Here is a 24,415-nt window from a genome sequence, read left to right on the forward strand (position 1 = left end):
TATGTAGAGTGAGTGTCCATTCCAGTGAGGACAAATCGCTGTTCTTTCCATGATGGAAGAGGTTCAATATAATCAACCTGTCACCAAGTAGCTGGCTGATCACCCCAAGGAATGGTGCCATATTGCAGCCTCAGTGTTTGTCTCTGCTGCTGGCAAATTGGGCACTCAGTGGTGGCTGTAGCCAGGTCAGCCTTGGTACGTGGAAGTCCCTGTTGCTGACCCCATGCATAACCTTCATCCCTGCCACCACAGCCACTTTGTTCTTGGGCCTATTAGGCGATAATAGTGGTGGCTGGGAAAAGAGGCTGAGTGGTATCCACAGAACGAGTCATCCTATCCACTTGATTATTAAAATCCTCCTCTGCTGAGGTCATGCTTTGGTGAGCACTCACATGAGATACAAATATCTTCACAATTTTTGACCACTCAGAGAGGTCCATCCAACTACATACCTCTTCCCCAAATTTCATTGTCATCAATTTTCCAATCATGCTTCTTTCAAGTCCCTGACCATCCAGCCAAACCATTGGCTACCTCCCATGAATCAGTATATAATCACACATCTGGCCATTTCTCCTTCCAAGCAAAGTGCACAGCCAGGTGCACTGCTCGAAGTTCTGTGTATTGGGAAGATTTCCCTTTAACACTGTCCTTCAGGGATGTCCTAGAAAGGCGCTGTAGTGCTGCAGCTGTCCACTTTTGGGTGGTGCCTGCAACATGCAGAGCCATCTGTAAACCAGGCCCGTCTTCTCTTCATCAGTCAGTTGATTATAGGGAACTCCCCATCAGGCCATCAGTGCAGGCTAGGGGAGAGAAGGCAGGAGTGGGGACTGTGGGCATTTGAGCTACTTCCTCATGTAAAGTACTTGTTCCCTTGGGACCTGCTTGAGCCTGATCACGTATATACCACTTCCATTTGATGATGGAATGCTGCTGTGCACAACCCACTTTATGGCTAGATGGGTCAGAAAGCACCTAGTTAATGATAGGCAGTTCAGGTTGCTTGGCAATTTGATGACCCGTAGTCAAATATTCAGTTTCTACCAAAGCACAGTAACAGGCCCAGGCCAAGAGTTGTCTCTCAAAAGGGGAGTAGTTATCTGCAGGCGATGCAGGGCCTTGCTCCAAATTCCTAGAGGCCTCCCCTGTGATTGACCTATGGGGGCCTGCCAAAGGCTCCAAACAGATCCCTATCTGCCACTGACACCTCAAGCACCATTGGATCTCTGGGTCATATGGCCCAAGTGGCAAAGCAGCTTGCAAAGCAGCCTGGACCTGTTGCAGAGCCTTCTCCTGTTCTGGATCCCACTCAAAACTGGCAGCCTTTCAGGTCACTTGATAAATGGGCTGGAGTAACACACCCAAATGAGGAATGTGTTGCCTCCACAATCCAAATAGGCCCACTAGGCATTGTGCCTCTTTCTTAGTTGTAGGAGGGGCCAAAGGCAGCAACTTACCCTTCATCTTAGAAGGAATATCTTGACAGGCCCCACACCATTGGACCCCTAGAAGTTTTACTAAGGTGGAAGTTCCCTAAATTTTAGTCGATTTTATTTCCCATCCTCTGGCACACAAATGTCTCACCAATAAATCCAGTATGTTTGCTACTTCTTGCTCATTGGATCCAATCAGCATAATGTCATCAATGTAATGGACCAGCGTGATATCTTGTGGAAAGGAAAAACGATCAAGATCTCTCCAACAAGATTATGACACAAAGCCGGAGAATTGATATACCCCTGAGGTAGGACAGTAAAGATATATTGCTGGCCTTGCCAGCTGAAGGCAAATTGCTTCTGGTGGGCCTTATGGACAGGAATGGAGAAAAAGGCATTTGCCAAGTCAATGACTGCATACCAGGCACCAGGAGATATGTTAATTTACTCAAGCAATGAAACCACATCTGGTACAGCAGCTGCAATTGGAGTCACCATTTCGTTAAGCTTACAATAATCCACTGTCATTTTACAAGATCCATCTGTCTTCTGCGCAGGCCAAACAGGAGAGTTGAGTGGGGATGTGGTGGGAATCGCCACTCCTGCTTCTTTCAAGCCTTTGATGGTGGGACTAACCTCTGCAGTCCCTCCAGGGATGCGATATTGTGTTTGATTTACTATTTTTCTAGGTAGAGGCAGCTGTAATGGCTTCCATTTGGCCTTTTCCACCATAATAGCCCTAACCCTACCAGTCAGGGAGCCAATGTGGGGCATCTGCCAGCTGCTAAATATGTCTATGCCAATTATGCATTCTGGCACTGGGGAAATGACCACAGGATGAGTCCAGGAACCCACTGGACCCACTGTAAGTTGGACCTGAGCTAAAATTCCATTAATTACCTGATCTCCAAAAGCCCCTACTTTAACTAGAGGACCACATGATGTTTTGGGTCCCCTGGAATCAACGTCAGCTTAGAGCCAGTGTCCAGTTGTCTCTGAAATATCTGATCATTTCCCTTTCCCCAATGCACAGTTACTCCAGTAAAAGACCAGAGGTCTCCTTGGAGAAGGATGGGAGAAAGATTCACTGCATAAATTGTCAGTAATGTAGTGGGGTCCTTCCTCAAGGGGACCCAGCCTCCCTTTCATTCAAGGGGGTCTGGGTCTACAAACTGGTTCAAGTCTGGAAATTGATTGAGGGGCCATGATTCTCTGTTTTTATAATTTTTAGTTTAAATTAGTCTTCTGTCTACTTGACCTGGACGTTTTCTGCTTATATAAATTAAGCGAGAATGCAGTAGGCTTCTTGTCAATTTCACTTTTTAGGAACACTGGGATTACTTAGCCAATGACAGAGCTCTACATAAGTCAAGACTATTCTGATGGGTGCCTTGCCTCTGCTGTCCATTCTGGTCATTGCACCCACCTTGCCTTTGATAGTTGAGTGCCACCACTTGGCCAAAGCCACCTCAGGATCCAATTATTCCCATTGTATTTAAATTTTGTAGTTGAATGACTGTGGTTCTCACTATAGGATCTAGCATACAGAGAAGAGCAATCACAGAGCTCTTCAAGGATGCAGGTGCTGCCCTCACAACTCTATTTCACAAAGTATTGGTGACAGGTATATCTTCTGGACTCTCCCAGCTGGGATGAGTAGGTCTAAAGTGACTAATCTACTCTGCCATTCCAATCTCCCTAAGCCTTTGGATCCCTTCCTCTACATTAAACCAAGGGAGATCAGGCATTTCCAGCTTGCTCACAGTGGACCACCTTTTGATCCATATTTCAGCTAACCAATCAAATAAACTATTATAACCCTTTTTAACTCTCCGAGCTGCAATATTAAATGCAGAATTCCTGCTTAGTGGGCCCAAATCAATAAATTCAGCCTGACCCAACTTTATGTTCCTTCCACCGTTATTCCACACCCTTAATACCCACTCCCATGCCTGTTCTCCAGATTTCTGCTTATATAAATTAGAAAACTCAAGCAGTTCTTTTGGAGTATAGCACACCTCCTTGTGGGTCACACTCTGAACCTCATCTCTAGGGGCTGCCGGGACTTTAGTCTAGTTATAGAACTAGAAGCAGGGGTGTTGGGGGTGGATCCTTAGGAGAATCAACATTGTCTTGCCCGGCAACTGCCTCAAGGGAGGTCATCACTGATGCCTTAGGCAGTGCAGGGTTAAACTCCTCAGACAAAGGTGAAAAAGCCTGATGGCAGCACAGGTGGAGGAGGGGATGTTACCTTCCCTCTGTTGCCTGTTTCCTCTGGCAAAAAAAGGTCATCAGAATTTAGAAGCTGAATGTCCCCAGCCTCATCAGGGTCCTCCCACACATCCCCATTCCAAGTTGCAGGACCCCATTCTTTTTCAATCAATGCCCTCACTTTAACAGTAAACTGGTGAGGCTGTGCATGCACCTTTTGTTGCAGGTCAGCCACTCACGTGATAAGAGCTTGTGTCTGATTTTCCACAATTTCAGCTCTTTCTATACAGGAGATAAGACTCGAACTCAGGGCAATCTTAGAAAATTTGAGGCTCAGAATGTGCTTCTGGAGCTGGGAGATAGAATCCCTGAGTTCATCATTTTTTTTCATCACTTTGATTAGTGAATGTAGGAGCAACCAACTAGCTTCATTATATTCCTTGGTTCTCCAAGGCATATAAAAGGCAAGGTGAGAAGCATGAAATGATTAGGTATAAAGATTAGATATAAAGTCACTAAACTCCTTGCCTCTCATGAGCAGTGAATAAGGAGTATCAGATGCATTCATTTTGCATAATTCTCTACACAGTTCATGGCAAGGACTATCACTGTTCTCCACACTATTAGAAGTAGAGTCCCTAGCATTTTGGGGTCTAATCATATTAAGCAGCCAACTCCAGAAACCCCAAAACCATCTAAAGAAATACATCCTTAAAATTCTGTTCCACTCCTGGTACCAAAATCTGTATTAGTCAGGATTCTCGAGAGGGACAGGACTAACAGGTGAGATGTATATATAAAAGGCAGTTTATTAAGAATTGACTCACACCATCACAAGGTGAAGTCCCACAATAGGCCATCTGCAAGCTGAGGAGCAAGGAAGCCAGTCTGAGTCCCAAAACCTCAAAAGTAGGGAAGCTGACAGTGCAGCCTTCAGTCTGTGGCTGATGGCCTGAGAGCTCCTGGCAAACCACTGGTTTGCCAGGTGTAGCTCTATGAGTCTAAAAACTGAAGAACTTGGAGTCCAATGTTCGAGGGCAGGAAGCGTCCAGCACAGGAGAAAGATGGATGCCAGAAGACTTAGCCAGTCTAGTCCTTCCATGTTCCTCTGCCTGCTTTTGTCCTAACCATGCTGGCAGCTGTTTAGGTGGTGCCCATCCAGATTGAGGATGGATCTCCATCTTCCAGTCCATTGACTCAAATGTTAATCTCCTTTGACAACACCCTCACAGACACACCCAGGAATAATACTTTGCATCCTTCAATTCAATCAAGTTGACATTCAATATTAACCATCACCCTAGGCTTTAGGGATATAGGGAAAAACATGACTCAGTGCTGTTATCTGAGAGTATGTAATCTATTGGAAGAAAGGAAAACAGTTACATAAACATGTAAGGCTTATATCAGTATAAATTAGATAACTGCCAAGTGAGAGAGGTAGAGGTAATAAATGCTGTCTGTGGGTGCATGTTAACCCAGTCTTAATCTTGGAAGAAGTGGCAGTGTGGAATGGTACATGGAGAAGCAGAAGGGATACTTAACTGTGAGCAGATGAATGGCTCACTACAGGGGCATGGGAAGAAGATGCAAGAGCAGTGGAGTCTTTAATTGATGAACCTGGTACCAAGCTGCCAAATCTTCATCCCAGGACTGGTACCATGCACTTGGCCATTGAAAAGACTTTGCAACCTGTGGAATAAAGAGTTGTAGCAACTTTCAAAGCCTCAGTGTAGCAACAACATGAGACTCAGCCAGGGCATGGTACTCCACACTGTCTTCATATCCACTGGAGTTAGGGGAGTCCCAGAGAGGCCTCTTAGAGGGTTGGGCACCATGAGATCAGGCATAGCAGAGACTAGAGACACAAGACTCTGCAGCCAGACTGTCAGTGTTCTCCACACTATTAGAAGTGTGGAGGTCTGCCACCAACTACAGTGTGATTTTACATAGTCATGTAATCTCTCTGGGCCTCAATTTTTTTTTTTTTTCTATTACGACAGTACCTTTCTCATGAAGTTGTAGTGATTAGATATCCAGTACCGAGACTATGCTTATTAGCACCGAGTAAGAACTCAATAAGGTTAGCTTTCATTGGTACTATATTACTGTTCTTAGTGTTGGTGGTGGAGCTAAATCGCCTAACCTTTGAAGTTGGTGCTGAGATGAAGAAAAAAATAACAGTATTTTAAGAAGTCTGGTCACCAGAAGCGGATCTTAGTAATTAGAGAAAAAGAGTGAACCCTTTCACCTTCTTGTTGAAGTTAGTAAGTCTACAAAATGTTAATTCTGCATTTGATCATTTGGGAGCCTCTTATTGTCCTATTTGCACTTAAAAAGTCACTGAATCATTATTTTAGAACTGGAATCACATCTGAGACTTAGGCCAGTAGTTTTCAAGTTGTGCCCTGTGGGACTTTTCGTGGAAGCGGCTGAGGAGTTGCCTTGAAAGAAGGCAGAGGAAGTGGGTCTTTGGACACCCTTCCAATTCTTCTAGAGCAGAGGACATTGATTCTGTTTTATAATTGCAGCATCACATATAATTTCATTTATTAAGAGGATCCCACTTCCAAAAATAGGTTGAAAACCAGTGATTTGATCCAACCTCTCTGTTTGCATATGAGGAAATGGAATTACGGAAAGGTTAGGTGATTCTTCCAAGGTTGCAGACCATATATTAACAGAGTGGGGTCAGGAACAAAAGCCTACTCCTTGCTGGTCCCAGTGCCTGTTACTAGTTACATAATGAATGCTACCTATTGCTGCACAGTGCCAAATCATTGCACTTTTCAGATTTTAGCATAATCAAAAGAAAAAATTAAAGTGCACTTCTAAATCAGTACTTATATGCAAGAGTTTCAAGAAACAAACTAGTATTTAACTTGGTGGTTACATATTCACCCTATTTTATTGAGTGAGGTTAGAAGAGATTGAGAAGCATGAAATGATGTTAGAAAGTAGAAATTATATGGTGAACTCAAGGCAAAGATTGTCCAAGTAAAAGAAGACAAAATAAGAAAGAAAGAGACAAAAGAACTGCCAATGAATTGTAATCTTAAAAGAAGGGTATATTTAATAAAACAGGATTGATTGTTTTGAATGTGGGCTGAGAAGTCCTGCCATCTTCCATTGACTCTGCTCACAGACCTTGTTTGTGAACTGGCTTCCACGGGTAGCATTACTCTCCTGACAGCTGCAACTCCAAATTCAGCATGAAAAGGCTGGTGATTCTAAGAGGAAGGGAGTGTTTAGGCCACTTTTAATTCTACTTTTTCATTGCAAGTTTCTTGCATTGTTTGGCACAATGCTTTGCATCTGTTGGTCTCCCTTACTGGATTTTAAAACTAGGACACTTTTTCCTAACCTTGGAACCAACCATGATAATAACCACCTTTTACCCTCATGAAGAACACTTTAAAATTTTCTCTTTTAAAAATGAAGTCTGGAATATCTCCAAGCATCTTGTCACTCAGGCCTTCATTTCAACGCTACCCCCTCAACCACAAGGAAACTAAAATTGCCCCCTACTTGCTACTCTCTGTTTTATTTTCTAGTAGATACTACAATTGGAGATTACCTTGTCCGTGTCTCTTGTCTCATATTTGCCTCTGCTTGACTGAAAGCTCATGGAAAGTAAGGGACCTTCACTAAGTAGCAAAGTGCTTAGGACCTAGTAAGAACTTGATCAATTCTAACAAGTGAATGATTGGAATTCCTGTGAGAAGTCAACATGAAAATTCCTAGGTCATTAGTTTAGTTATTGGAATTCCAACACTCTGTATTGGAAAAGAGTCATTGAAAGGATAATAAGTGGATTAAGGTTATTTATAAGAGGAAGAGGGAAAGAAAGGCATTGTCTTTACTTCAGGCATGTCAATGGCCATGATAGACCCTAAACATTGTATGGTGCATTTTGTTTTGGTTTTGTGTGCACAAGAGCTTTGCCAGGTTAAGAAATGTGAATTTTCTTTTCATCCTGCTATAGAGACTTAAGGAAATTTCCCCTGTGAGTTCCTTGAGGGCAGACAAAAATATAAATCCATGAATACATGAAAGCCCTGATTTGACCCCTAAGCAATCTATACATGTAACAACATTGCATTTGTACCCTATACATTTATAAACATTTTAAGAAAAGAATAAGAGAAACACAAATCTTGGTCCCTCCTCTCTGAAAACTGCTCTTATGTCGCTTGGCTGGGGGAATTAAGACCTCTTGCTGTGGCCTGTGGCCACTGTGTGATCCCAGCTCTCCAGCCTCATCCAGGGCCACTGTGCCTGGGGTCACAGGGTTCCAGGATGTCAACCTTCTTTCAGCTTCTCCGACTCCTCAAGCATTATTATTATTATTATTATTATTACTATTATTATTTTTGGCTTCCAAGGCCCACATGCATGTCTCTCTTCTTGGCACACTCCCCTCAACATTTTTTCCTGGCTAATTCCTGATTATTTAGTTTGAGATTAAATGTCAGTCCTTCAGCTGGGCTCAGTGGCTCACACCTATAATCCCAGCACTTTGGGAGGCTGAGGTGGGCGGATCATGTGGTCAAGAGATCAAGACCATCCTGGCCAACATGGTGAAACCCTGTCTCTACTAAAAGTACAAAAAATATTAGCCGGGCATGATGGCACATGCCTGAGGTCCCAATTACTCGGGAGGCTGAGGCAGGGGAATCGCTTGAACCGGGGAGGCGGATATTGCAGTGAACTGAGATCATGCCACTGCACTCCAGTCTGGAGACAGAGCGAGATTCCATCTCAAAAAAAAAAAAAAAAAAAAAAAAATCACTCCCTCCCAGAGGGCTTCTCAGATACCCTCCTGCCCCCTCGTTTAAGTTGCACCCCTTGTTGTACTCTCTCATAAGCCCCATTCTTTTTCTTCTCAGCATTTATCAAATTAACAGCTTTATTTTATTTTATCATTGTGAGTGTATGTGTGTGTTTAATATCTGCTTCCTGACTAAACTGTACCCTGCAGGAAGGCAAAACTGTGTCTGTGTGGCTCACTGTTAAACCTTCAGCACTTAACTCAGTGCCTGGAACATACGAGATTCCAACTCAATATTTACTGTGTGAAGGAATCGGTGAATCTTTATGTCCTTTGTGCCTAACATAAAGTCTGCCATATACAATGGACTAAAAAGTAGTATTCAACTAGAACTGAGTTGATGAGCAGATGAAGTATTAATTGTATTTTTTACAGAGAAACAATGGTCGGTGTATCAAAAATAGAGACTCTGCTCTCAGATATGTAACATAGAACTCCATTCATTCATTTACCTTCGTTTCAGTTAACACAATCTGTTCATCTAAGAAGAGCGGAGACAAACTTTGTAATTGCTGTGTCTGTGTAATTCCAAAACATTTAAACAAAAAGTGAATAACTGTGGTATTCTTCCCAATGGTATATACTTGATGTGGGCATTTTAAAAGATTGATTGAATCTCCTTTCAGCTGGATATTTGAGTAGGCACAACCATTAAAGAATTTTCCTCCAGGGACTTACTTAAGCTCTTAAACTGTATAAACTGAACGAGCAAACTTAAGTGGGTCATTATCTATAGAAGTGTAGAATTCCATCTCCCTTTGGCAAACCATTCAAACCCAGAAGTGTGTTTTACACATTCTGACAGAAGCATCTGTAATAACCAACTCTAACCTCCTTTCTTACCACTTTAGCACCCAAAAGTATATGAAAAGAGGACATGTTAAGGCTTGTTCTATTTATTAGAAAATATATAAAAGAAAATATATAAAGAGTTCTTGGCTTAAGAACTCTTTTGGCTATCAGCTCCCTGATGTGAAAAAAGTAAATAGCAAGGGGTAGCATGGAGTCTTACTCCTGTGTGACAGACAGCTTAAGAAAGACAATTGGACATAATATGACTACATCATTCAAGCTCAAGTCCAGACACATCTTTTCCATAGGTCAATCTAACATTTCCTCTGTAATTTCCGCAATAACCATTTGCACCAGCATAAATGGAGAGGGTGTGAATTCTTCTGGGTGAGTAAAGGGTGTATCAATTAACTGTCCTCTGTCACCAGGATTTGGAGGCAGGCTCATAGTGACTCTTGTAAAGCTGAGGTTCACCTGTGGAGGCTGCGAAAAAAGAGGGAGGAAGAGAGAGTGAGGTGCCTCTTGGCTTTATGCCAGGGATGTGATTAGAGGACCCTGGGAGGGCCTTCATCCTACGAGGGGTTGGAAGTGGAAATAGATGTGTGTGGATGACCTGCTGATGTGTAACAGCCACTTCCACCCCGTAGTAGTAAGGGATTTAATGGCTCCACAAGGCAGGTCTCTGAAGGAGAATGACTTTTCTGTCTCAATCTCAAAAAACTCTGATGATACTGCCTGAGAGAAATACTCACTCCTTTCTTTGTTTTCAACAAGTATGGACTTCTTTACACAAAAAGAATCCTTTTTGCTTTTGTCCCCCCATTTCACTGGAAATCTATCGACTGGGCACCACTGTTGGTCGGCTTCCTTTCATAGATTCCTTTATGTTCCAAATTTTAAAAAGACAGTAATAGCAACAAAGTGAAATATGGATTTAAGCTAGGAAAAGCGGGGAACTGAAACTTTTTTCCTGCAATCATACTTCCCAGCTTCTTCAGCAAGGTCTGCTTGACTGGGAACATGCCTTCTGAGAACTTTACATTTCTAAACTGCTGCTAAATTGCTCCGTGCATTTATTCCTCAAACTCTCAGGGAAGATAGATTGGCTTTCAGTCTCATACCAACCGTTCTCAAGTTAATGGACCAAAAGTCATTTCCACTTGAAATACAATCCCTCTAAATGAATCATGCAACATGGTTTTTATCTCTATTTTTTCAGAATAACTCTAAGATGATGATCCTCTGGCCATATCTTAAAAATTTCTCTTATTTGTTTTAATTTTCTTCCATTTTTTCTTTAACTTTCTATCTAAACACTGCCTTCTCTAAGAGGAATGACATTTTTGCGAGTTATCATGATATATTTTTAGCCCATTTGCCTTGACCTGTAGCTCACAACAGTTAAAGAACACTAACATCTAAACATAGAGTTTTGCCCAAGGCCATTGGCTTTGCATGTTGACAGGTGGGCAGAAGGAAGGTTGGGCATGAGAAAGACATGCTGTCTTTCTGGTGAGATCATCAGTCCCATTCTTGTAACCTTCAGATCATTGCATTTGTTCAGAATCATTGGCAGAGGAAAACACCTCAAAGTTGGGAGGTCATTGAAGAGTCAGAAACAAATGAGTCCTGGGTAATTTTTCAAAATAGGCCTTTTGTCAATTGTCAGTCAACTGTTTGTTTAATATTGTGCTTTGTTATAAAGATAGGCACTGTGGTCTCAGCGTTCTTAAGCTTTTACATTTCCATTATTTAGTTTTACCTCTGCATTAGTAGAGTAGATGTAGAGGAGAGTAGATGCCACCTTCAGAAACTCTACTACCAGCAGTATCTTAGATTAGAAGCTCCCTCTCTAGGACTGTAATCTCTGTAGCCTCCACTTCTCCCACCCCTTGTTCCTTCTGAGCCTACTTGGTCTTTGATACTTACTATAATACTTTCTATTCTTTTATCATAAACAGTTTTGTGATTTCATTTTCCTCTGGTTTCATCCTAAGCCCCATAATAAGTCACTGCAAGACTACCTTCTAGAATTTCTGTGCCCTCAAGTTTTCTCCATACTTAGAGAGTCAGTCATCCACCTTGAGCCACATCCACTGTCTACTTTCTTCACTTCCATCCCCAGGCTGCCCAACACTGCTGAAAACAAAACAAAAACAAACAAACAAACAAAAACAAAAACAAAAAACTGGATAGGATCTCAGTCTGGTCTTCAATCCATGCTTCTCTTCCTTGACTTCTTTAAACACCAACACAATTGATGCCTCCTCTTGACCTGGAACACCCCTCCTCCTCGGTGCTTTCTTCTACCTCCCCCTGCTCTGTGTGTCTTTTGCAGGCTCATCTTTCTCTTAGGCTGTCTTCCCCCAACATGCCATCTCTCCTCTCCCTCTGTGCACTCAGGCAGTCTCCCTTGTCAACCCCCAAAGCTGCTTCTCCAGACCCCAGCGTTTCTCTGAGCTCCAGGTCCACAATTCGCTAAGGTCCATGTGGATGTCCCTCACCATTTCAAACTTCTCTTCCACAGAGGGTCCCTGGTTTTCACTACCATAGCATATTAAAATACCATGCATTTCCCTTCATACCCTAATTACAACTTTGTTTCTTTTTTTTTATTTTGTGTTTTAAAAATTATCTTCTGCCCACATATGTTGTAAGCTCCTTTTGAGAAAGACACATTGCTGTCCTGGTCTTTACTATATTCTTATCAACTAGCAGGGGCTGTGGTCGGGGCTTGTGTTAGTCCATTTTATGCTGCTGTAAAGGAATACCTGATGGCAGGTAATTTATAAAGAAAAGAGGTTTTATTTGGCTCAGGGTTTTGCAAGCTGTGCAAGAAGCCTGGCGCCAGCATCTACTTCTGGTGAGGCCTGAGGAAGCTTTTACTCATGGTGGAAGGCAAAGAGACAGCAGGCATTTCACATGGCAAAGGAGAGAGCAAGAGAGACACCAGGCTCCTTAAACAACCTGCTCTCCCATAAACTGAAAGAGGAAGAACTCACTCATTATGGAAGGATGGCACCAAACCAGTTGTGAGGGATCCACCCCGAACACCTCCCACCAGGCCCCACCTCCAGCACTACGATCAAATGTCAATGTGAGATTTGGAGGGGACACACATCTGCACTTTATCAGTGCTCAGTAAACTCACTGAATGTAGAACAGTGATAGAAGGCAGGGGTGGGCCAAGTGTAGGCGACAGGACAAATTTGGCCTGTTACTGCTTTTGTAAATAAAGTTTTATTTATTTACAAAATAAATAAATAAATACAGTCATAATCATTGGTTACATTTTGTTCACAGCTGCTTTTGCATTACAACATCAGAGCGAGACTCCGTCTCAAAAAAAAAAAAAAAAAAAAAAAAAAAAAAAAAACCACACACAAAACACACACACACACATCAGAGTTGAGTAGATGCCACAGAGACTGTAATGGCCCCACAAAGCCTAAAATAGTTGCCCTGTGGTCTTTTACAGAAAAAGTCTGATATAAAGGACAGTCTCACAGCACAGAGAAAAAGCATATAACACAAAGGAGGGAAGAGTAGGGCATAGTGGAACTGCCAAGAAGTTTCCCTGGACCCAGTCTGTGCCTTGAAACATGAGAAGGACACATCTTTGGGGTGGGCAGTGGTGATCCAAGCAGACAGCATGGGCAGGTGTTCTGGAAAACTTGCCTTTGTTCACAAGTATCCTGCAGTATAAACTGCAAGGTGGGCAGTAAGAAAGGGACTTGAAGAGATTGGACAAGGGCCAGAAACCCAAGGACATTGCTGAGGAGTTTGTGCCTTAGCCCATCCAGGGCCCTAGCAGCTTTCACCGATGCTTCTGAGTTCCTGGAGGCTCCAGCCTCAGGCTACCTTCCCATATTCTCTGCAAATAATATCACATTTGTTTACCAAAGAATTAACCTCTCAGAATTTCTGCATTCTTCTCATATCCTTATTTCTTCTCATATCCTTGAGTTACAAAAAGGTTTTCTGTCCTGTGATGATATTGATTCTGCGCTCATCTGTTTTCATTACTCTCTCCTTCCCTCCCTCACTCAGTCCCTCCCTTAGTCTGTCTCTTTCTACCATCTTTTCCTTTAGACCTTCCGACATTCAACATCTTGATTGCTCTTGTCCAGCCACACCTCTGACTGTTCAACCATCTGTCCTCCTGATTGGTTCCACCTTGTCCTCTCATGCTGGAGATGCTGTCGCTCCCAAATTGCCTCCTTCTGCCACTTTCTCGCCCCTTCCTCCTTTGCTGTCGCCGTCTGTCTTTCAATCTTTCTCTCCCTCAATCTCTCTTTCTCTTTCCCTCTCTCTCAATCTCTCTCTCCCTCTTTTCTCTCTCTCAATCTGTTTCTCTCTTCATCTCTTTCTCTCTCCTTCTTTCTCTCTGTCTCTGTCTCTCTTCCCTAGTGAACTCACTCGTTTTTCCAGTTTCAATGATTTCTATTTAGATATCTCCAAAATATGTATTTCCAGATATTTTATGCTTTCATGGGGGCAGTGTAAATTGGTATAACCTTTTTGGAAGGCGTTTTGGCAATACTTAGTAAATGGTTAAATGTTTATACCCCTTGATTCCGCTATTGTATGTGTAAGGATTTTTTTCTGCATATTTTTGTAAGTGTAGAAAATATATGTATGGGAATAATTGCACATTGTTTGTTGTAGCTGAAAATTAGAAATAATATAAATGCCTATAATAAGAGCCCTTAAATACATATGAACACAGTGAAATACCAGGCACCCATTTAAAGGATGAGGTACATTTTAACAAGTTTATTTGAAAAGATGCCCACTCTTAGTAAGTGAAAAAAAAAAAAATCATCAAATTGATATATTTAGCGCTGTCCCTCTCTCAAGTTTCAGACCCACATTATCAATTTTCTGTTGTCGTCTTGACTTAGTCTCATGAAATTTTAGCTCGATCATTTTTGAGGGAAGTTGTTTTCTTCTACTAGCAAATGACAAATCTCTGAATTTCCCTCTTTCTGCTAATTTCTCGCTTTCTTTTATCATCTTTTCATCCATCCTAACATACAGTTCCAGAGGAGTCTTTAAATCCTTCCTCATTGCCAACACCGAGGATCATTCACCGAAATCTGTTGATTTTTCCTTCAGATCAACAAAGGATTTTCAGAACAGCCCTGATTTCTCTTTATCACCACGGTGCTGTCTCATGTCTTCTCTCCCCTTCCTCCTACCTGCCGTCTCTTCCAGCCTCTTCTCTCTCCCCCACTCTCCTTTGTGCACTGATGCCAAATTAGTCACAACGAAAGTGTTTACATGATCGTGTCACCCACTGGTAAGCTCTTAATGGTCTTCCCTTACACATTGTCTCCTGTTTCATCTCAGGAGCCTTTTATTAACCACTCTTCACAGTCTGACTCAGCCCTCTTTGCCAGTTTCTCTCTTTACAAACAGCAAACTCTACCAGCTAGATTACTCAATATTCCCTGAACAGGCCTTCTCTTCTCCCACCTCTTGGCCTTTCTGATACCATTTAATCTTCCTGGAAATTCCTCAAATTTCTTCCCTCCTCACTCAGTCAACATTTTGAGACTCACATTAAATGCTACATACTATTTGTTACTTTACTAATTATGCCAGTTGGAAATGATCCAAATCTCTAAAGCAGGGTGCTATAGAATTACATTTCTTATAGCCCTTTGGTCATTTGGGAGCAATGTCTAACATAATGTCCTTCAAGTTCATCCATGTTGTTGCAAATGACAGGATTTCCTTCTTGTTAAAGGGTGAATAGCATTCCATTTTACATATATTCCACATTTTCTTTTTGCTACTCATCTGTTGATGGTCACCCAGGTTGATTCCATATCTTGGCTATTGTGAATAATGCTACAATGAACTTGGGAGTGCAGATATCTCTTCAACATGTTGATTTCCTCTCCTTTGGATATATACCCAGTAGTGGGATTATTGGATCAAATGATAATTATATTTCTAATTTTGGGCGGGGTCCTCTGTAGTATTTCCATAATGGTTTTAGTAATTTACATATTCAACAAGAGTGTGCCAGGGTTCGCTTTTCCTCATGTCCTCGCCAACGAGCCTGATATTCTTATTCGCCTCTTAGTGCTTCAGCCTTTCCCTCGTGACTTAATGGCGACTCGCTTGAGACTACTTGAAATAATCAGTTTGGATGGTGAGGACATACCCTTCTGCTGTCACCCTTTGCCACAAGATGGAGTCACTTTGTAAACAAAGAAGTTTTACTTGGCCTTCCATGCTCAAGACCCTTTTACATTTCATCTCTTACTATTTCATGGCCCAAAACTGTTGGTTCTTCCAATCTTATAAGGCCATTTATCTTTGATCTTGCTCCATTCCCTTCCATTTTTGCTTGAGAACCATTCAGTTCTTGCCCAATCTCACGTCTTTCTCGCAACACCTTACTAATGGCTGCCAGAGTGCCCACTACACACTATGGGTCTCATTCTGACCACCTCCCCAGGCATGTAGTCTACCTGCCAAGTTCTTTCAGAGCAGATAGTTTGCAATGTTGTAACAGGGCTCCCTAGCTTGCTATGTTTTCTTCCTACCTGGCGTTAGGAAGTAAACATTTTTCATGGCAGTATTCACTTCCAGTACCAATTTCTTTTTTAATTTACATGGGCTAACTGCTGTATCAAACAACCATCAAATCCCAATGGCTTAATTGCAACTGACAGTACAATGTGGTGTTTCTGTCTATATACTCATTCAGGCACAGAGAGTTTAAGTAATTAAACTAAAAGTAATTAGTTCAAGGTCACAAAGTTAGTAAATAGTGGCATCAAGGTTTGAACACAGGCAGCTGGACTCAAGAGTCTCAACAACTTTCATTTTAAATTTTGCATCTTTCAAGATATATCACTTACAATTTCCATCTTCATCACTTTCTTCCATACTTCAGAGCTGCATATGTAAACCTCTTGATCATATAAATATTTATGGAGTCTCAGCATTTTGAGCACATGCTGAGAGATTTTGTAGCGTTGAAGATAAAGAAGCTCTTTAAATACATCCAATCTTGCCACTATTGATTTTGAATAGCATCTTAATTTGTTACCTTTTAAAAATCGTATTGTACTTTTTTTCAGGACAGCTAAATTTAATGTCTTATGTTGATCCCCTGGGTTTTCTCAGTTTCCATTTATCAGTTTCCTTTTATACGAAGAGATGCTAATGGGTAACCTTACATTTTGTAAGGCATATTTTTGAAGATATACAAGTGAGGGTTTGGTCTGCACACCCTCATTAGAGCTCTTTATTTTCCATGTGGAGGAAGAGATGCCTTAGGGCTTCTGAAAAACAGGCTTTTATTTTTATAGAGGAGAAGCTTCCAGAACATGCCAGGAGCAAATTCTCTGTCAAGTCCAGTTCTTTCCCCCATTACTTAAGTGCAAATGGACCACATTTGAAGAGGATAAGTAGCAGAACAAGGCTCCCCACAAGGGGATTTTGAGGTGCTCTGAAAACCAGACTGACATAATCCGTAGAGAAGTTCATCACTGCAGGCTGTCACGTCTCACAGCGGGAGTCATAGGCTGGTCTGCTCGATAAACTACTCCTGATCTATGACTGGAGCTGTGTGCTTCCTTTAAAAATAAATCTTGTTTTTCCATACCCCACGTGCTTCTCAGCCTCAGGAGCACCTCATGGATTTAGACTAATTTTGTCTTTTACAGTCATGTTACCTTCAGATTCGTAGTAATCACCCCATTTCTGATGCCAGTGATCCATCCATACCCACTGAAACTGAGCTAAATGCTCTAGTCTGACTTGCTCCTTGAAGTTAGTATAGAGTATTTTGGCTAGACTTTGAAAATGAAGCCCTGACCACAATGCATAATGACCTCAATAGACACTGAAGAGTTTCTTTGCATCAGGCAGGTGACAAGTATCTATCTCATTTTCAAAGTCCACATAGATTTGTGCCAGATTGTAGGTTGATAAATCACTTTTTCACTAGCTCACGTGGCAAGCCTTTTCACCTTGTAAAAATGCTAGTGAGAGACCCATAGTTACCACATAATTGGTCAGTCATTGAGACTCAGGCAACATTTGGATAATTTAACAAAACTATCATCAGAGTCATCAAAGTACATAATTTTTACTTATTATACAAATAGTGGATTCGCTAAAGTGCTTAGACCAACTAAGTTGCTCCCATTGAAAAACAGAGAGATTTTATTCTTAAGAGTATATCAAGATAAACTTCTTGTAGCCTCTAAACAGCACTGCTTAGAAAAGTGCAGCTTCATTGCTTGCAATATCCCCCCAGAAGTCCTCGCAGTTCAGATGCACACCAAAACATGAAGCACATGTGTTTGTGTGGAAGGTAGGCTCTGGGGTCTTCCTATCATAATATTTCTATGATTAATAGTCAACATAAGCCCTCTCCACATCCCCTAAAGGAACATACACATACACACACACACACACACACACACACACGTGAGAACTGAATTGAGAGTTTGGGGTACACACCATCCCTGAGGGTGCAGTCTACAGCTCCTAATGTGTGCCATAGAGCAAGCATTATGTTGTTGACAAGTAATAATTGCTGGTTAGGAATAACAGGATATCCAATGAGAAGAGGCTGAGAAAAATACACTCTTGCTGGAAGAGTCAAGAACGAGCTCTTCATGGGAAACTATGGGAGACGATTGAAAAAGGACAAGAAGAAAGGAGAATTGTGAAGTCTCCACTTTCTCAGTTTCTGCACTGAACTTTTCCTCACAGCAGGTGAACACAGGCTCCCTCCCACACTGAGACTTCCTCCCCTGCCGGTGTGCAGTCTGTTAAGTAAACAGAGACTTTATACTGAGAAAGGAACATTTCTCTATTTTGGCTATGAGTTGTTATTTTTAAAGCTTCATCCTCCAAACATTTTCCTCTATCCTTGTTTATTTTTTCACTAGAAAGAAGATGAACTACTTAAAAAAAAAATTCAACTCCATGACAAGAAGAACCCACTTCTAGTATGTTCTTCCCACTCAGTGCCAGTGGAGCCTTTGGCGTGAGCACTCCGTCAGCCCCACGCTGGGCAGCACACCTCTCGAAGTTCCTGCTCTGCTTCTATGGAGCTTCCATGCATCCAGATTTTCATAAGCAAAGCAAAATGCACATGGCAGCTTTTTTCTGACTCCTTCAAGTTAAAAGGCCAACCTCTCCCTTGACATATCCATGTATTTATCAGTATATCTATAGGTAATACTTAAAGGTGGTCCTTACTGTGTGCCACACTCCATTCCATGCACTTTACATAAAAAACCTCATTTCACTTTATTTGGGAGCAGGATGACAATTGCTTCAATATTGAGATAGGTTGAATCTGGGGAGACTGACGTTAGATGCAAAAAGCTCTCTTTCTAGACCTTTTCCTGTGTCTTCCACCTGGCTTTCTCCTTGTCTGTCTTGTTCCCATTCTAGATCTCTTTATTGACAGTGCCCATGGCTTTCTTCTTGGTACCCTAATGTTGAGCATAAGGACTGGTATGTAATAGGCTCTCAGTAAATCTTGTTGAATGAATTAAAGTAGAGCAAGAATTAAAGACAGAGAAGATCTTCTTGTTGGAATTCTTTCTTTGCGTTGGTAAGCAATGTGATTTGACATAACAATCTTGAGTCCTAATCCCCTCGTTTGGAAAATGGAAATAATAATGTTAATCTTAGAGGTCACTTGTAAGAAGTATATGAATATATCAGAAGTAATCAACATTTTTTAAGTCAAAGAAAAGAACGTCTGTGAAAAAGATGGAAAACTAATGAGCTACTTGAAAAAATATTAATTGGATCTTTTTCTCATACCTTACACCAAAATAAATCCCCCAGAATGGTTGTACAACATTGTGCATATACTGAAATCCATTGATTCACACTCTTTTTTTTTTTTTATTATTATACTTTAAATTCTAGGGTACATGTGCATAACATGCAGGTTTGTTACATATGTATACATGTGCCATGTTGGTGTGCTGCACCCATCAACTCGTCAGCACCCATCAATCCATCATTTATATCAGGTATAACTCCCCAATGCAATCCCTCCCCTCTCCCCCCTCCCCATGATAGGCCCCATTGTGTGATGTTCCCCTTCCCGAGTCCAAGTGAGCTCATTGTTCAGTTCCCACCTATGAGTGAGAACATGCGGTGTTTGGTTTTCTCTTCTTGTGATAGCTTGCTAAGAATGATGGTTTCCAGCTGCATCCATGTCCCTACAAAGGACGCAAACTCATCCTTAAAATGGGCAAATGATATGTTATGTGATCATCTTTCAATAAAATTGTTATCCAAATGAATAAACCCCAGAAGATCAAAACTTTAAACATGAAAACATGGACGTATACTAGAAGGAAATATAAGATAATTTTTATATGTTATTAGGTGATATATATTTATATGTAAATTTTTTATTTGTCTTTGCTTTTAAAAGCAAGACGTAATGTTCTAGAGCCATAAATGAAACATTCGGTAAATTTAATTCTCTTTTAAATGTTTTGCAGAAGAAAATACCAGAAACAAAATCAGAAGAAAAAACAGAAAAACAATTAAAAATACATATGACAAACGGCTTATTACTATAGTATTTAAAGAACTCTTAAAAATCTATGTGACAATGACATATAACAGAAAAATACGTGCAAAGGACAAGAGCAGGCAGTTTAGAGAAACCCTATACGAATATATTCTCTTATCAACAGTCTATTGTATAAGCTATTTGAAAGCAATGTTTGAACTATCAAAATTTAAAATACATAAGCCCTTTTATCTAGCAATTCTACTTCTAAGAATTTATTCTATAGCTATCTGTACACGTATCCAAAGACATAAACATAAGGATAGTCATTGAATGAAATGTTTTTAACAACAAAATACTTGAAAAGAAAGAAATGTCACCCAAGAAAGAAGTGATTAAGGAAAGTTTAGCATTCTGTTCAGTGAAAACATATTGAGCTGTCAAAAAAAGTTGATGGAGAACTCCAAGATCTATTAACTAGAAACAAAACAAGGTGCTAAACAATGTGTTTAGTTTTAATTTATTTATTTTAATTGTTTATATATTTCACAAATCTATATCTGTGCATGCATAATATATTTTAACTTCTTTCTAACCTCCTCAAACACATCATGCCAAAATTCAACCTGTGATAAAAAAAAAAAAAAAAAAAAGAATGAATGCCTTTCGTGTGTAGTATCTCATTTAAATTCTTCAACAACCCTATGGAAAAGATACAGACACATGTTTTTAAGTACTGCATGTTATGAACCTTTGGTTTGCTTATTTAATAGTTGCAACTACTAATGTTAAATTCTTGATGCCAAGGTTAAAAGCCTGAACTTCTAAAAATGTCATGATCTGACATTTTTCTGTTTTCCCAGATTAATCTGCCACCTCCTGACTTCCAACACACTGCTCTATGTTCTTTCATGCTCCTCCTCACATGTTTAGGACCCTCTTCCAAGGAGGCATTTGCACCTCTGCTTGATGAAACCCTACATTATCTTAAAGCGTCCACTCCAATGCCATCTACTAGGCGAATCCTTACATACCATCCCCTGCAACACCAAGGGACTCAGCCCAACTATAGCCCATAGTTATTGTAGTTGTTCTTGTACTTCAAAAGTACTACAAAACACATATATCAGGACTTGTTATATTAGTTGAAGGCCATGAGCATCTTGAGCCGAGGCCCTGTTTTTATTCCCAGAACTACCACATTGTCTAGAATATAGTAGCAGATCAATATACGTGTATTAGATAAATCATTTATCCAAATCTTCATCATTTTCAATTACCCATAGGTTGAAGAATTCCATATTTAACATGGCAGACTTGAGGACTGAACTATCTACCTCTTCTAAGAAGTTGAAATGAGAATGTTTCATTGATGGGAAATTATATTTTTGTTTTGCCTTCTGGAATTCAAATGAATGTTCATACTCCATGAAGACAATGGCTGATAGTTTTTTGTTAAAGATTTAGAACCAGTGGATTTTTATGAATGTGAACCCTTTCATGTCTTGTGGAAGATTTTCTGTTTTTTAATCTTTTTATTTGTTTTTGCTATGTTTTCACAGGAACCAGGGAAAATGTGTAGAGGGCATGGTGGAGATCTTCGACATGTTGCTGGCCACATCATCTCGATTCCGCATGATGAATCTGCAGGGAGAGGAGTTTGTGTGCCTCAAATCTATTATTTTGCTTAATTCTGGTGAGTTGATAACATGAGAAAACTCAATGCTGGATTAAATATTTATTTGTATTTTTCAACCAGATACAATCTACCAACTCCAAAGGCATAATGTCATAAATAGAAAGAAACGACTGACACACATTTAAAATAACTCACCAACATTGCAGATTCCTTATAGAGGTAGAACCATGCTAGCCGAATAGATGCATGAAAAATTGTAATTTGGCTTTGAATCAAATGGCCTTTGAGCTGAAATTTTTGTATGCTTTCACAGATATGAGGATGTTTTTGTTCAAATGGTACATGTATATAGACATATGTTAGTTGATAGTTATATTATGTCTGAAAATAAGTAGACCAAGTAACTCTGCTAAGAAATTGCGACCAATTCCAGGCTCCAGATAGTAAAGAAAGAGGGTTATTTGAGACAGACCATGTTTCTGGTCAAAACTGATTAGCTAAAAATATAGTTGGCTTGGAGATAGAAAAACCTGTTTCTAAAACAGAAGAATGTGGAATGTAATAAATCTTCCAGCTGACAGAGCATTTTCCATTTGCTCTATGAAGTCTAATTCTACTACCCCTTCATATTTATTTGCTTGAGAAAGCTTAGCTAAGAGCAACATCTGTTTTGTTTGTTTGTTTGTTTTGTTTTTTAATGTAGTGAGGTTGGCTGTTGTATAAAGAAAGAGTCACTCTATGTCATCCAGATGGAAACTATGGTTCAGCCTGATTTAGTGCACTGACTCCTCCCAGCCTCTTGGTATTTGGATCTCAGCTCTAGCTCTACAGCCTCTGGGACCTAAAGCTCACATTGGGTATCAGCTGTACAGCAGCTCCCCTTAAGCTCCACCTTTCCCCCGGCTCTAACTCCACTTTGTGCCTCATTCCTCATTCTCACATAGAAATCACAGCCATTTTGAAGTCCTGGGCCTGACTTAGTTTCTTATACCATTAGACATAGTCTCAAATTCTTCAATAGCTCAACTGCAGCTTGTATTGATCACATACATAGAGAATCAGCACTTCCTTGTCTTTGCACGTGTTTTTGTCTCTTTCTGATGAGTGCCAATCCCTTCCCGCTTGCCCTAACAATTTTTCACTTTTCTTCCCCACCAGTGCTAGGAATGGTGCTGCTTAATGGAATCAGCCCTTCCTTCTCTTTTCTCATGTTTTTGTCTCTTTCTGATGAGTGCTGATCCCTTCCCACCTCCCATGACAATTTTCCACTTCTCTTCTCCACCACCACTAGTAACCTGTGTTGCTTAATGGTTATCACAGTAATCATTCTCACTTATCAACTGATAAATGGAAATCTGTACCATTACACTAGGCAAGGACTGAATTACAGAATGAAATCCCATGATAAATGATGTGATCCACACTAAGGAAGTGATTACCACTCCATTCAAGCTTCTGGTTCCACTCACGTGCATTGTGCTTTTCATTTCGGTCATTTGTCCTGTACATTGTAAGGTCCAGATCCCACAATGGCTCTTTATTGGATGAGAGTTCTGGGAGCAGTGCCACTCGGCTACATGGTGCCAGGTCCTGAACCTGTGCCTTCTTCGGTGGAGGGCTGGCACGTGCTGACAGCTTTCATGTGGGCAATCTGGGAACTTCAGGGAAGGCAGGCCTATTAAGTGTTAAGACTCCCCACCCCGCACTTTTACTAAGAAAAAGTACCCCAGACAGGAAGTAAAATTAGCCAGAGTTGTATGATCCAGATAGTGGATGCTCTGATCTCGGTAATAAAAAATATTTCCTCCAGATCCATATAGACTTTTCCTGCATTATTGTTTTGTTTCTGCTCCTATGACAGAGTGAATTTTTTAAACTATTATACAAAAAATATCAGGATTTTTGCCATCAAAACATTGGATTCATAGACCCAGGGTTTTTACAACCCAGGGGGAAAAAACTTTCAGCCCTCACAAGAAAGTATTTTATTAAAGACTGGCACCCAAACCTCAAGACTGTGTTTCCCACTGCAGGATTTGGCCCCTGTCTGCCTCCTTCTCAGACTAGTTAAAGTTTCATACTCTGTCCTTGTTCCTTCACTTATTTCTTAGGATCTTCTGTGCACTTCTTTGCTCTTGAAGGGCAGAAACGCTATTGTAGAAATACAAGGCACTGTATGCTGACATAGTTTACAGTTGTCTTTTTCATGAGATAACACAGTGGCTGGCAGCTCCTCTTTTCTGTCAAGGACGGTACTGCTGGCTCAGGAGAGCCGTAAGCAAACAGAAGCTGTTTCTCAACCCTGTACAAAGCGAAACCACTCTTTTCCCTATAAAAGTGAGCTGTGCCTCAGAAAAGCGGATCTGCCGCTGAGCAGGGCTCCTTGTGTCTCCTATTGTTCCTGAAAAACAGCATCAAAGAGGGCAAGACTCTGACACACAATGCTGTAGCATTAGGAGCCTTTTTCGAATAAAAAAAGCAATGGGTCGTATGAAGCATGTGGTCATACCACAATCAACAATTTTTCCCCACAACTGGAGATATGTATTTTTCTGAAAGTCCAACCGATTCATGGCTCTGATATGGGGCAGCTTTACCTATCATGAGATCAATTACCAAGTGGCTCTGACTCCAGGAATCTCTGACAGAAGCCAAGCTGGAAACAGTTCAGGAAACCTGAGCTAGAAGATGCCTTTCTGACGCCTGGGAAACAAAACCTCAGTGTATGGAGGAACCCAAGGTTTTGTGTTGAGCCCCAGTCGCCAAGGTCTGAGTAGGCTGGGTTTATATTGGCCCCAATTTTGTGGCCGAGGCACAAGGGGAATTGAAAGGTTGTTGTGAGGACCTGCTCGGAATGTCTTTCTGGAAGTTTGGAGAGGGTCTCTCCAATGCCAAAATTTCCATGGGAAGCCATCTTCACAGCTGCTTGGGAGTGGGAGATATTCGTCATCATTTCTGCCCCATTTAGAATAATTTATTACTTT

General features: G+C 40.9%; 1 protein-coding gene across 3 annotated transcripts in view; it reads left to right on the forward strand.

Moving 5' to 3' along the window:
• ESR1 (estrogen receptor 1) overlaps positions 1 to 24,415 on the forward strand; it is a 395,979-nt gene that overhangs the window by 332,299 nt on the left and 39,265 nt on the right. For all 3 annotated transcript variants that reach the window (XM_023206137.1, XM_023206136.1, XM_023206138.1), the window contains one exon: positions 21,355 to 21,488. In XM_023206137.1, the coding sequence (XP_023061905.1) occupies positions 21,355 to 21,488 (134 nt within the window). The remainder of the gene's footprint in view (positions 1 to 21,354; positions 21,489 to 24,415) is intronic.

The sequence above is a fragment of the Piliocolobus tephrosceles genome, chromosome 5 (assembly GCF_002776525.5).
Source record: "Piliocolobus tephrosceles isolate RC106 chromosome 5, ASM277652v3, whole genome shotgun sequence".
NCBI classification, from domain to species: domain Eukaryota; kingdom Metazoa; phylum Chordata; class Mammalia; order Primates; family Cercopithecidae; genus Piliocolobus; species Piliocolobus tephrosceles.